Genomic DNA, 14,629 nt, shown 5'->3' on the forward strand with positions numbered 1-14,629 from the left:
AAATAATAATTTCAGAGTTGGGGAATAGGGATGGGAGGGATGAGGAGCAACAGGGGAAAATTATGACAGGAGACCAAGGAGAGATGAATCCCAGCTGGAGCTGCCTTCTCTGCTCAGCACAGTCACCCTGAAGGGCTAGACTGGTCCTCCTTGCCCCTTGTTAAAGCTCCCCAGGAGCTGGAGCATTCCTGCAGTTTCAGAGCTTTGGGACAAGGATCTCAAGGAACACAGCCTCTCTCTGTATTTCTGCCTGCTCAAACAACAGAGCTATTTTCCACACTCTTAGCTGCTTCTCAATTATGTCCTCATCTCCTGCCATTCCCTGGGCATTGTTAGTGCCTCGTGTACTTATGATGTTCTCTCCTTTCTCCCTCCCTTCTCATTCAACTCCTTGGCCCTCACGCTCCCTTGCTGACTCCATTTATCCCACTTCCTGCCTCTCAAGTCCTGCTTTGCACACCTCAGCCTCTCCAGCTCCCTATGCACAGGAGGCTCAATTGTTCCTTCATTTTTGTACTCCCTGCACCACACAGAGCACTCATCTAAAGCTCTTTGAAGAGCTGACTGTCTCTCTGTATCCAAGGATTTCCCTGCTGAAAGTCCTCCTCTGCAGTGTCAATCCCACCTCTGTCTCCCACGTGGGTTTTCTGGTCTGCTTGTAATGAGCAAACCTACGGTGTTGGACTGATACAGCTCAGAGGAGGAAAGGGAAAAAGTAAACAAAAATAAATTTTAAAAAGCCTCTCACATGAAGCTGAAATTCATCTTTTTTCCCATACTCAGTTCTGCTCTTCCAGCTGTAAATCATTACAAGGTCAGAATTCTGCTACACAGTTTTCACATTGTTTTTTATAGCTTAGCACTATTTTATATGACTTTCTCGATTAGTTCACAGTAACATGCACTTGCCCAAAACAGAAGTCTGCCAGTGTGCACATACTCATACTTAAATCTATGATTAAGAGAGGTTTTGAACAGGATTTTTCCACTGCTGTGCTTTTCAAAGCTCGTGTTTTATTGTGACAGGCATACAACAATGTAAACCAGAAATGGAACAGATGATTTTGATGTGCATTTACCACAGCCAGAGCAGTTAATAAAATAGATCTGAAACATATTTCATCGTCTAACTAGAAGCTTTGCCAACACTGGAACTATAAAGAATATGGACATGTTATTACAGAGGTAGTTTGAAAACAGAGGGAAAGAGAATATATTTTATTTCCCAGTATTCATAAACTTATTTTTATAACTAAAGAAGCTACATAAAAACTACTTTGAAACAGTATTTTTGAAAAATTTATAGCAAGGAAATAAAGGAGATTTCAGAAATAATAAAGTGAATGAACTCAATGCAACTCTTCCCCATATCCCACCAGGATAAAATTGTTTGAAACATGAGTAAAACTAAACACATGGGCTGGTATCAGACAAAAGTAAGACCTGACTGAAGAATCAAATAGCAAGTGCTGCCCTGCGAGACAGAGAGGCACTGGTCCCACAGTGTTAAACCTAAATACTGCTGTAGAATCACTCCTTCCAGAATTCTTGCAGCTCCAAATTGAGATCATTTTTTTAAGTCAACACAATTCAGAAGAAATAAAATCCAAATTCTGATACTAAGTTTAATTAAACAAAAGACCTCCATGAACCTTTAAGTCGCAGCACAGAACCTGACAACGACGTTCCAAAATGAAGTCAATACCTTGACTAAGAAATGCCTTTAAGAACAAACCCAGTGGTGTCTCAAACATCATGAGTATGGATTTATTTCCAGTGTACATTAAGTAGGACTTATTTAAGAGCAAAAAGTTAATCATCTGACTTCCATACACCCCCCAAGTTCCCGAATGCCACAAATTATATAAAAACACCCCAAATATTAGATAAGAGGTTTCCAAGCAAGAGAGACAATTGTTCAGAAGTGCTTTCAGTGGAACAATCCTAACAACTTCAACATAGCAACTAATCCCCTCTGGAAGAATGTCAAGTTTACCAAATCAGCTATTGTGCTCAGAAGCCCAAGCAGGGAGGCAGATATGCATTAGGGCTACAAAACTGACATGAATTTGACAGAATTCAGTACAGCAGAAAACCAAACACAAACCAAGTGCAGTTCATGTAGAAAGAACATGAAATACAATGCTAAATCACTTCATTATCAATTTCTCTCCCTCCTACAGTCCTACTTTCAGCTTGAGAAACAAAAGGTAGCAGCACTGTTTACCAAGAAGAAACACAATTTTCCATGAAAAAGAATCAACAACATTTACCTAAAATCAGAAAGATAGGCAATAATACCAGTTTCCATTGCTGTTTTCCCTTGTAGCTCCAACCAGCCTGAGAAGCAGCAGCACAAGCAGCCATGTTAGTCTCGATTTTCTGACTAACCAGAGACCTCAAGTTTTCATCTTTTATAATACAGAAGGTTCTTTCAGCCCCATAGCAAACATACTATTTAAAACAGTCAAACAGAAATGCAGCCACACAGCAGAAATGAAAAACAGCAACCCCACTGTAGGTAACCTTATGCTGATGGGTAAAGAAAAGCAAATGCGCATGTCAGAGAGCACAAAAAGTTATTTATCCACTTCCACCTTTCCCCCCACTCCCTTCTAATCCCACCAGGGCACTAACAAGGCTGCCTAGCATGGAGTAGAACACTCAGGCTTCTGAAAGTCTGGTGATGAATGTGGACTTCACAGATTCATAGACTCATTAAGGTTCTATGAAAAAAAGAAAAAGACTTCCAAGATCCAACTGGTAACCCAGCACCACCATCTGCACCACAAAAACCTGTCCCCAAGTGCCACATCCACGTGTTTCTCCTCATATCCAATCTACACCTCCCCTGGCACAACTTGAGGCAATTTCCTCTTGTCCTGTATACCTAGGAGAAGAGACTGATCCCCACCTGGCTAAAAGCTCCTTACAGGTGGTCATAGAGAGTGATAAGGTCCCTCTGAGCCTCCTTTTGTCCAGGTTAAACACCCCCAGCTCCCAGTTCTTCTAGTTGCTCTCTCCCTGAAGAAAATGGACACTAGAGCAGGAGCAGTGTAGAGAAGAACAACCCCAAAGAGGCAGGAATTCTTGAAAACAACTGAGATGGGAGAAAAAAGGCCAAGAAAATCTGGAAAAAGTAGTTGAGGCACACGTAGGATGAAGAGCACATAGTGCAACACTGAAGTGGGAAAATGAAGCAGCCTGAGCACAACACAACTCTGACCCCCTGGGTCTGATCCCTGCAAACCCCCTGCATATGATCCCTGCAAAGCCCACACTCATCCCTGAGCAGCACATCCCCAGGCTCAGTTTTACAGCTCTGCCTTGGATTACAAACACACATTTGGGCATCAATGAAGTTGAAATGCGCCTGTGTGACACACAACCCACCCTTGCTCATTTTCTTCTTTTGTACAGCTAAATAAAGGCTTTGACTGGCTCAAAGGTAAGATCTGTATTACCAGCAAGGGCCTTCATCCATAATGCATAAGGCCACAATCACTAATGTGCTGTATTTGAATGCTGAGTAATCACACAAACAAAAAAAGGCTTATTAACCTCACACTGGTCAAACTATCAAGTGCTATTAAGAAAAATAACCATAAAAGTCTTTTAAAAGGCTTTCTAAGCCTGTGAACATAAGCTTCTAAGCATCACATTTTGTATTTATATAAAATATAAATGAAGCTACTAAATTTTTACAGTCTTAAATTTTCACTGGCTTTTAGTTTATTAAGAACATGTAGTTTAATTAAACAAAAAAAGGCCTGTAATTTTTACTTTATATCAAACCTCTTGCCCTACAGAATGTGAGCAAGAATTTTTTTCCATGTAAGATCTGTCCACACTGAACTTACAAAAAAGTGACAATCCTCAGTGTCTTTGCAGTCTCTATCCTTTAACTACTTCTTCACCACATCCCTGCTTCCCCAAGCATTTGCCCTTCCATTTTCTCCACTTTTGCTGTGTGTGCTGCCTGTTGAGCAGGTGGAGCAGGGATCCCTCGGGCACAGATGTGTCCATGGGCAGCTCCCTGTGCAAGCACAGCCCCCTCTCTACTACAGAACAGGCTCTGAGCTTCAAGGTTTACTTCCCACAGAGCTGTTAAATTCTCTGAGCACAACTACTGAGAGGGAAAAAAAAAAAAAAAAGAGTGAAGGGAGCTATGGGGGAGGTGGGTAACAGAGGGAAGAACAGTGGGGGACAGAGGAGGGCACACATTTAAATTTAACCTGGAATAGCAAGAGCAAAATGCTCTGCCTTGACAAACTCCTGGGAAGATGAAGAAGGTTGTTTGGAGCATAATTTCTCCACAATAGTTCAACCTGTGTGTGTTTCAAGGTGACACAGGTACAACCTGCAGATTGCAGCTGTGGCAGGGCAGCAGAGGTGAGCACTTCCCTCCTTACACATCTGAAATGTTGCCTACCCAAGCTCTGAAAATGGATGATTCATCAACCTCAGGAACTTCCAAGCTCACAGCATTCACTGAGCAGCCAAATGGGAGCAAACAGAAAACAGAGACCACAGATCCCTTCCCTGTGTTTCCAGCAGTTTGCAAACACTCAACACCAGGGGTGAGTTATGGGCTGAGACATGCCCAGACACATACACCTATTTAACCCAATCCATTTCGTGACTGCTTTTCTTCCTTCTGTAAAAAAGATCATGGTAATTTGGAGACTTTTCAAGCAGCCTTACAGCACAGTCCTACTGTTAGCACCCTACATGTCCAGTTTTAGGACAGACTTTAAAAAATATTCACAAGGAGTATTTAGGTGTAGTAACCAAGCAGCAGATATTACTGAATAAATATTCTTTTCAAGCCAGTGTTTCTAATCAAAAGTGCTGAAAAATGCTTGCTACAGCAGCCTTGAACATCTGCATTTCATACTGCAGAGCCACAGTTTTGCCGTGGCCTTCAGCACAGCATATTTTGACACCAGAAATTAAAGTACACTAGAACAGTTCTATCGATCCTATCAAATAAACATGGACATCTCCCTTCCTACAGCAAAAAAAAAAAAACAATTACTTTGGAAGATCATGAGGAATGCTGCAGCAGACTTGTGAAACAGAACATCATATTTCAAATTCTTATACAGAAACTTGAACCTGTCAAGAGAAATTGATTAAGTTCACAAAGTTGAGGAGTTGGGTGGGTAGAGGAGGGGCTGTGTTCATTTCAGTGCACTCATCTTTGTTGGGTAATTTTTGTGTTACTTGGGTCAATACCAGAAAAATACTGCTTTTTAAATTCTGCTAAAGTGCTATGTTTGTATTTCCTCATGTTCTTTAAACTACTTCTTTGGTTTCGTAGTGAAGACACAGAAGCTACAGTCCCCTTTCCTCCCCCAATTACTTCCTGTAATTTAATACAGAAAATAGGTAGATTTCTCTTTTATTTTAGCCTTGCAGATTCAGTCACCACAGAGACTGAAGCATCACATCCCTTGCTGCCCTTCTCCACCTGGAGAACTCAGCTACAGTCAGTTTTCAACCCAAATATGCTGGAGATGGGAGCAGGGCAGCCAGCATGAGGAACCACTCTCCTCCAATTGGAAAAATACCCAGGAGAAATTTGAAATAAAAATGCTGTTTCTCTGTTTGAAGTATACGAAATGTAAGTTTTCTGAAGCATCCTGTATATGGCAGGTTCACTGACAGCAAATGGGAACTCAGGGTGACTAGGAGGCTGCAGGTGTACCTCAGCTAATCCAGTGGAAGTCAGATCTGATTGAGAGGAAATGAGGGTGAGCTCTTAAGTATTTGCATTTTTAACATCCATGTTTTGAAGAAAATTACATACATTAGGATATAAGGGAAAAAAACCTAAAGACGTAGAAATGCTCTCCTGCTATGCACAAGCAAAATGGAAGTCTACACATACACCCAGTGTGAGCTTCCTCCCCACAGTCCCTGCTTTCTCCCCAGAACCATCACAATACAACTGCAGCTACAACTTGTAAGTGCACCTTACCTTTTCTAATCAATCCTGCTAACATCACATGAAAGGCAACCAAAAGCTTATTCTTCAGTCTAATGCCATTTGGGTTTTCAGCCTTCTGAGTTTTCAGATCCCTAAAGTTTGCCATTGGAGATGCAAATGTTCCTATGGACAAGTGAGAGCTACTATAAATAGGCTGCTCTCCTTAGCTGTTTTTCACAGAGTTGGACAGAAATAGCCAACCCTCCCACCCCTTTCCAGGAGTGGGGCAAAGCCTATTTGTCTGCCTATTTTCTGGCTCACAAGCTGTGAACTTCCTTAAAGGTTTTCCTCATTGGAGGGCAATTGCCAGAAGCAGCCCTTGCCCACAGAGCCACAGCTCACAAGTACTGACCCAGGGCTTTATTCCATATCAGAGTCAGGGCAAAGGACCAGATTTCAGTACTTGTGTATTCATGTTCCAAGGTAAAACAGAGCAACTACCCACAGTCACTATGCCTGGTAGCTTACCAGCTTTAAACCACTGACACCAGTATAGCAGAGAACATGTTTCTTATTTCCAGCTGTTTTAGCTGCATGCCTTGCAGATTTTTTTACAAGGTCACAATTGGACTTACATGAGGAGAATAAATATGTTAAGAAAATCCTTTTTGCACCAAACACAACATGGCAGGCCTTGTACTCTTGTGTCTGAGACTTAATTTAAGCAGATACATTAAATTATACAACGTGTGCTTGCATTTATTAAGTCCAGATGTGACTCTGAAAAGAGCTTTATAGTTTTAGGTTTTCCCCCACCATTGTTTTTCACTGGACAATTCAGAAGGGCATATGGCACTGCTTAAATAGCTCCCAGGATTTTCAGCCTGACAGCAATAACACAGCAATGCTGACTGCAAATCTGAGCCTTTTCAAGCTCTAGAGATGACAATAATTTTCCACTTCTCCTCCCAAAGTGAAAAATGACTTGCTGTATTTTATAGTATTTTCCTACTACACTGAAACGCTGCAATGCTCACCACAAAACAGATTTATATTTTCATCAATTTAATGTACTACTTTCTTTAAAATAAATACACATGTGTAATAAAGCTTTTCCTTTCCAGCATGTCACTAATTATCCCACTCGGTCTGGAGGGGGTGGGGAGGTTCCCACAAGACATCGAGACAAGCAGACAGCTTTGCTGCCCTATAAACACATTGTTCAAATCACATGTTGCTCGTTCTCCAGGCTGTTTAGTGACAAGATGCAAAAGGAGGTTATAAGACCAAGGTTCTGTTGTCCCTGGCTCACCACAGCCTAGCTGGGATTCCCAAATCAGAAAGGGGCAACAAACACCATTAACCACCATGCTCTTGAGTCCCTCCTACTGCTGAGAGCTGCCCTGTCTCATCAGGCTGTGAGATGACTTCAGATATATCAAACCAGCGTCCTAAGGGCCACCAAATAAAGCTTAAGTACACAAGTACTAAATGGGGGGAATTATGGCCTGAGAGCATGATTTTTGTAATTATAGGAGATCCAGACACTTCTACTTATCCAACATCCATGAGCACTGCAGTGAGATTTTAAAGCACTGTCCTGCTTCTGTCTACAGAATTCAGCAACTGCTAAATGAACTAATCCAGCTGAACTGTCTGGGAACAGATTTTCAAAACAGCTTTTATCAGCTGTGTTCACAAACCCTTGGCAACTCTTCTGATTTTCATAGTATTGTCTCAAAATGAAGATCAACATGAAAAGGTAGCTGCTTTATACTGACATATATGCTGAATGTCACTGCCATTCTTTTCCAGGCAGTTGGGACCTTTGTTTTTTCTCTGGGGTTTTTTGTTTCTTTGTTTTTGTTTCTTTGTTTTTTTCCTTTTGTCCTGTATGATTTTTTTCATCCTGTACAATTCTGACAAAAACTGGAGTGGGAAGCTGTGCAGCAATGATTACAACATGACAAAAAAAGATGCTTGGCAGATTTCACATGTGAACTGAACACCAACATAGCAGCCAAGAAGATTGAGCATAGCAGAAGAAAACACAGCAAAAAGTGTTTTCTCAGGAACACACACTACAAATCCTCTGGCTTTAGTGATCCTTTCATCTACAGCAGCTGGGAATGATACAGTAGAGTAGAGTATACAGGAGAGTTCAAAACAGTTCAAGAGTTGCTCCTGTTCTCCCACCCAGCAATCTGTTGGTGACAATTCACATCTCTGACATGGGCTCTCTGCAGCTGAAGCCAGGAGTGCTCCCTGCACACAGGGGGATTGTGCACTACTGTTTTCTATCATCCTAGATGCCTCATTTCCTTAGGGTTCTCCTCAGACAGCATCCCAGAATATTCAGAATGTCTTCTGACATTGAAGTCAACTGTTATTAGGGTGTGTACTAGAACATCCAGCTATTGAAAGAGCAATCTCAAAATACACAGGTAAAACAAAGAAATAAAGGGACTTCAGAACACACCTTAGCTCTGCCCACCCCATCTTGACAAGTATTGCTCCCCTGGGGTGAAAACCCCAAATCAGCAGCTTTTGGGCTGCAACAAACTACATCTGCTCACTGGTAAAAGCATCTCCTGATCCCCTCTGCTGAGCTGCTCCCTGCACTTCCCCACAGCATGTCTGCCTGCACGCCTGGGCTGGAAGCAGAGAGCTCTGTCCCTCCAAGGGCTGCCACCGCAAAGGCAGGGACACCCCTGTGTGCAGCTCAGGCACAGGGCACAGACTGCTTCGTATGTTAATGGCAGCACTCACACACAATCCACAGACAGCTGGCACTTCTCTACAGCAGTGTCCTCCCAGGATAAAAAGCCTTACAAATTCAAATCAATATTTTCACTGCTGCATTAAATTAGCACTTTTCTGTTTTGCATCTAATCCCAACTGTTTTCTGTCCACAAACTGACCTGCTCTGGGAAGTGATCTCAACACCATATGCCACTGCTTACCCAAGCCAAGCCAGCTCACTTGTTTGTCCTTGTCAACACCAGGGCAGGGCACAGAAAGCTGCCATGGATTTGCCACCAGCAAACCTCAAAACAACATATTTAATACAGTAGAACCTGGCAGATTTTTGTGCTGGGGAAGCCTGCCATGACAGATCTAGTCATTAATCTCAAGAATTCAGAACAGTGCTCTCTGGATCAGAGAATTATTGGTGTCTTTGGGACTCTTGCCATAAAACAGCTTAAGGGAAGACAGTGAGTTTTATTTCTTGTCTTCATTCAGTATTAATGTGCGCAGTTGGTAAACCCAAAATCATACCATGTGTGTTTCCAGCTCTTTTAATCCAACCATCTCTCAAAAATCAGGAAGGGAGATCACTTCCACTTTACAAGACTTCGTATTTCCCTGCAGCATGTCCACAAAAGCCCCAGTCTTTTAAACACTAACTACTTAGACCCTGCCTCATTTAAAATAAACCACAATGCCATTTAGTATGTGTAAGCACTGCTTTTCTCTCAGTGAGTGAGCTTTGAAAAACTAAAAGGGAACTAATTTTAGGAACAGGGATTACACTTATTTTTAAAAAGGCAATAAAAAACTGCCTGGGGACATTAAAATCTTCAAAATCAGTATGGTTTGAGATACCTTATTAATCACAGAAACTCCACATGCCCAAGAACACACAATAAATTTTTCAAAAATCTTCACAGTCAAGTGACAAGACACTTCAGATTAAGTCAGTCACTGTATCGTTACAGCAATGAAAGCCCAGCAAAAGCACAGATAAAAGAACAAAACTGCCTGAAAGATAACTCACAAGAGAAAAATTAAAAGGACTAAGAAGAAACATGAACAACTGTATGAAGCATATTAAGCATTTCTATTTCAGATACACACAGTGGAACCAGCACATCCATAAACCTGATGGTTTTCAACTCAATTTGCAGCAGCACAGTGGGGATTAAGGCAGGCACAAAGCACAGCTCAGAGAAACAAACCTATCATCAAACATGAGGTTTAAGTAGCCCTCCATGCTTTTCAGAAGACTGCATATGGCCTAGAAACAGGGAAAGCACAACTGCATTATACCCACTAACATTAAGGTCGTTTTCCTGGTCACTGAACCTGCTCACTGAACAAGGACAGAAGGGAAATTTGGGTCATCCTCTGATGAAGATGCAGAACCCAAATCTCAAGCAAAGGAGAGCAAATGATTAATGTATGATGAACCTATTTGCAATTAATAGATAACATTGTCCTAAAAGCTCTGATAAAAGTAAAGCAGAAGGGATAAAGCTAATAAAGTGTGACTTGATTGTGAATTCTCAGTAAACTGTTCTAACATCAGAGTGGTCAGCAAAAGATTAACAAAAGGCTCCTTTTAAAACAAAGCAGAGTGACAAGGCTGTGTTTACCTTCTCAGCTCAAGACATCCAGGTTCTGTTTTGATGCCATCATCTCTGTAACATGAGAAAAACAGAAGTCCAAGGCAAGGCATCCCTATAGCAAGGGGATGAGCAGCTGAGAAGTTGCTGGTGGAAAAGATCAGACCTTCAGGGATGAGAATCACTGCCTAGTGCCCATGGACTAACTGTGAATCACCAAACATTTATAAAGAATGGAACAGCTGCACATTAGAACAAGTATTTTCTCTGCTATTTCTACAAACAAAATAGGGTGAATTTCCAAATTTAAAAATAATGTTTCAGTTGTTCAAACACCGGTTAGCCCAGTATACAACTAAGGTATGGAAAAATGCTAGGAACAGGTATTTTGGCTCTAAAAGACAGACAAGCCATTCCAAAACATGCCTTCAGTGACCTGTAAGGCAGGCTGACTCAGCACTAGCGAGCTCTGAAAAAGGAAGGGCAGAGAACTGCTTTAATTACAAAACAGAATTTGCTAAGACATAAATAAATCACCTGACCCACCCCTGCAGAATCAACTGTACAGTAACCTTCAAACATGTGCTTTAACAGTTCATATTAATTCTGCTTAAATACAGTCCAACTAACCACCATGGAAGAAGTCAGAATATACATTTAAAGAAGAATTATGAAGTTCTGTAGCCTGACAAGTAACTTCTGTTGGTCAAATCCTGTTTCAAGCAACTTAACCTGATCTATATTTAAAGCAACTATTTTGAAATGATTGCTCTATTTTTGTAGGAGAAGGTAAGACTGTCCCATAGTATCATTCTCAAGCATTCATCATGTCTCCCTTCCTTTCAAGGGTTTTTTTTGTGGACTGATGCATTATACCACCACTTTTGAGAATCACAAAAATGTTATTTAAATCCCCAGTTACAGCATAAAAAGGATCTTTAACAAAAATCTCTATATTTACAGTTTTCTTCATTTGCTACTAAAATGTACAAAGCCTTGGATTTATTATTTGTGGGTCATTTTTTCCTTTAATCTTAAATTCAGATTAAATTAGCACTTCTAAAAAGAAAAAACCCAGAGAGACCTCTCAAGAGTGGAAAATCTGCCATGCTTATGAGCTTGAAGGCAAAATTCATAAAGGGAGATATCTGCTCTCCTTTTAACTTCATATGCTGGTAACACATGACAAAAACAAGTTCTCTACATCAAGAACTCTAAAGCTGTGGCTTTTAAAGTCTAGTTAGTTGTCTACATCAGCAAAATGCAAAAGCCACCCGAGCAGCCACTGGCCCAGGGCTTTGGCTCCCAGCAGGGGCTGAAGGAAGCCACCCTGAGGATCCCAGGCTAAGCCCCAAACACCTCAGTGTTGCATATGATGCCCACCCTGTCCTCTGAAAGTAAGAGCTGCCTGCAAAGCTCAAGCCAATAAAAGGAAACTCTACTGCTTTTCCGTGTGGAAAATCCCCATTTCTGTTTCCTGTGACTCATCTTTAAAACCAAAACCTCCAGTGCGAAATCAAACGACAGAAAGTAGAGGGAAATTATTACTGGAACTGCAAAATGTCATTTCCAGACACACTGATACACCAACACCCAAGCCTTAACCATGAAGGCAGAAAAAGTATTTTTAAAAAGCTCCAAAAACCATAAACCAGCTCTCCACACTTTACACAGGAACCAGCACCCTGCCAGGGCAGTGGCCAACATCCAAAAAGCAGTGGTTGATACCAAAATTCTTTTTATCAAAAGGCAAGGCTAAGACACTGATGAAAGCATCAAAGTATTTAGGAAAACAAACTCTAAACCAGCAGAGAAGCTCCATGGGCAAGAGCTGCCTGAGAGCCAGGGCCTTTGGAAGGACAGCATGGAATTGATGCCAGCCAGGGTTAAAAAGAGCTCCCCTGTGAAAAGGGATGCTTTCCCACTACAGATTTAGTCCTCTTCCCTTGACTGTTACTTTCCTGAGAATTTGAGTAAATAGAAGGAAAAAAACAAACAAAAAAAAAAACCCAGAAGTATTTACTTCATGGAAAAAATTAATTTACATGGTGCCTTTGATAATAGAGTAAAAAAATCATTGTCAAGCAAACTTTACAGAATGTACACATGGCATCCTAGCAGCTAGCTTTTAAATTGCCTTTCAGTTTGGTTTATTGAAGGAAACTCATGGATAAATAGTTGAAACATTCCAAGGAGACCCACCTCGAGGCTCCCTCAGCCAGTCACAGATGTTCCAGTGCTGTGGAAGGGCTGTGTTTGCCCAGAAATTGGGTGCTCAGGTACCAATCTTTGGGGGAAAAGCAAGCAGCTGCTCAGGCATACTTGCAGCCTCCTGTTCTTGAGCTGATCTAAAGGCTAACCAATGCAATTAACATTTACAAGGTCCTCAATTCTGTCTTTCCTCCTTAGTGTGAGGCTGCAGGACCACAGCTGGATCCTGACACATCCTTTGAATGCACTGCACTGCCATCCTCTGTCCCTGAGCTGCAGGAATTGCCCACAACCCTGCATTTCCCTTCCCTCTGCACTGCTCCAGGCATGTCACACAGCACAGAGCAGGAAGAAAGACCTCAGCCACCCCAACCTCTGCTTCTGGCAAAAAGAGAATAAAGTATCCCTGCGTGTATTCACTGTGTTTGTGCAGAAGGAAACTGCTTGTTTTTAATCACCATCATTACGGATAATATTTACAGAGACAAAAACACAGCCCACAGTCCAGCACAGGTCATTTTTCCATTCTGCAGTTTTTCTGACGAAGCAAAATGCTGAAAACTCTAGATAAAAACAACATAATTGCATTTTAGAACAGCCTTAACTGGCAACTCTATCAAAACCAGCTCTCCTTTTGTCTCTAATGCCGAAGTTTTAAATTGTTTTACAACCATGACCATTTCCATAAACAAAGAGGAGAAAAATAAAAACACGTGTGGAATAATAAACACTCTAAGAAAAATACATCTCCACTCTTTTCTGTAGCTCTGGCCCCAAACATAAAACATGAGGGAAACAATGTCAATTCCCAATAAAACTTTAATCTGCCAGTCATATTTGGTTTGGAAGTCAACCAGTTTCCCTATCCAATGGGTTTCCCAAACAAAAACTCTCCATTGATATAATTATCCATCAGAGAACGCCTCTAGCCAGCAATGGAACAATTTTTTATTGTTAACTTTAACCCTGTCATTTTCCTATACTATTTAGAAATTCAAACAGGTACAAAATCCAGTGGCATTCATCATTCAAGAGAGGTTCCCTCTATTGCTGATTGTTCCAGGTTTCACTCTGCACAATGCATTAACAGCCAAACTGAATTTGAGGGCACATCTGGCCCCAGCCTTTTGCTTCAAAGTCCATGCCACTCAATTATATTAAAGATGCCTAGAACTCTCAAGGCTTGTATGTTTTCAGCAAGCATAAACTCCTTTTTAAAAGTTTTCTTTGTGCCTACTAGAAATTGTACCAAACCTGGCAAAACTCTGAATAGGTGTTAGAATATTCTAGAAAATGTTCAAATGTGTCTCAAATGCAGTTCTCCCTTCATCCACCAGGTATGTTCAGATTAAAAACCTCAGGCATTATTTATCTAAATAAATACACACAGCTTGAAAACAGTAGGACTTCCTGAAGAAAGTTCCCTTACCCTACTGCTCCAAATGAAATTCCCAGGAAAGCAACCATGGGCAGACAGAGGTCCTACAGAGACCTGTGCCTTTGGCTCCTGCACAAGGACAGAAAGAGCAGAACCTGTCAGGTTGTCATTGCTGTCAGTGGGTTGTCATTGCCCAACAGGTACAGGACAGAGGACCCTGGCAGGAAGGAGGGTGTCTTACAGGACCCACAGAACCACATCACCTTGCAGTATGACTGTCACAGTTTAAAAAGAGTCTCCAGCTGTGCAGCAAAGTGCAGTCTGCTCAAATGTCTCCTTCTTCCCAGGACAAGGAGATGAAGGTGCAGCTGGCATTTGATCCAGCCAGCCAGGCCAGCACACAGCATGTGACAAACATGAACTGACTGCTCCAAGAGCTGCCTGCTGCATCCTTTTTTTTTCCTTTTTTTGCAGCTTCTGACCTGGATCCATGCAGCTGCTCCATGTCCATCCACTGAAACTGTTGGTGGGAGAGAATACTTCTAGCATGCAGAGCTGCTGTTTGCTGTCAAGAGAAACACTGGGGGAAACTTTCTCCATGATTTACCCTGTAAGCTGAACTGTTAGTTTCCACAAAAAGCACCAGCCTGGTGGTGAAAACAACAAAGGAAAGCAGACTACAGAACTCAGAAACCACAACAGAAGAGAAAGGGACCAAGAACAAACAAACATCAAACCAGGGGACACAGTTTTCTATCAATC

The 14,629-nt window shown here is 41.6% G+C and overlaps 1 protein-coding gene across 5 annotated transcripts in view; it reads right to left on the reverse strand.

The window, feature by feature from the left end:
• PXYLP1 (2-phosphoxylose phosphatase 1) overlaps positions 1 to 14,629 on the reverse strand; it is a 51,586-nt gene that overhangs the window by 13,946 nt on the left and 23,011 nt on the right. Inside the window, exon 1 of one of the 5 annotated variants that reach the window (XM_085069672.1) lies at positions 5,984 to 6,112. The exons of the other annotated variants lie outside the window; for them this stretch is intronic. Coding sequence (XP_084925798.1) covers positions 5,984 to 6,098 — 115 coding nt within the window. The 5' untranslated portion in view covers positions 6,099 to 6,112. Of the gene's footprint in view, positions 1 to 5,983; positions 6,113 to 14,629 lie in introns of those variants that run through there. 5 annotated transcript variants of the gene reach the window in all.

This window comes from Lichenostomus cassidix, chromosome 9 (genome assembly GCF_008360975.1).
Source record: "Lichenostomus cassidix isolate B80296 chromosome 9, HeHo_3.0, whole genome shotgun sequence".
Taxonomy (NCBI): Eukaryota; Metazoa; Chordata; class Aves; order Passeriformes; family Meliphagidae; genus Lichenostomus; species Lichenostomus cassidix.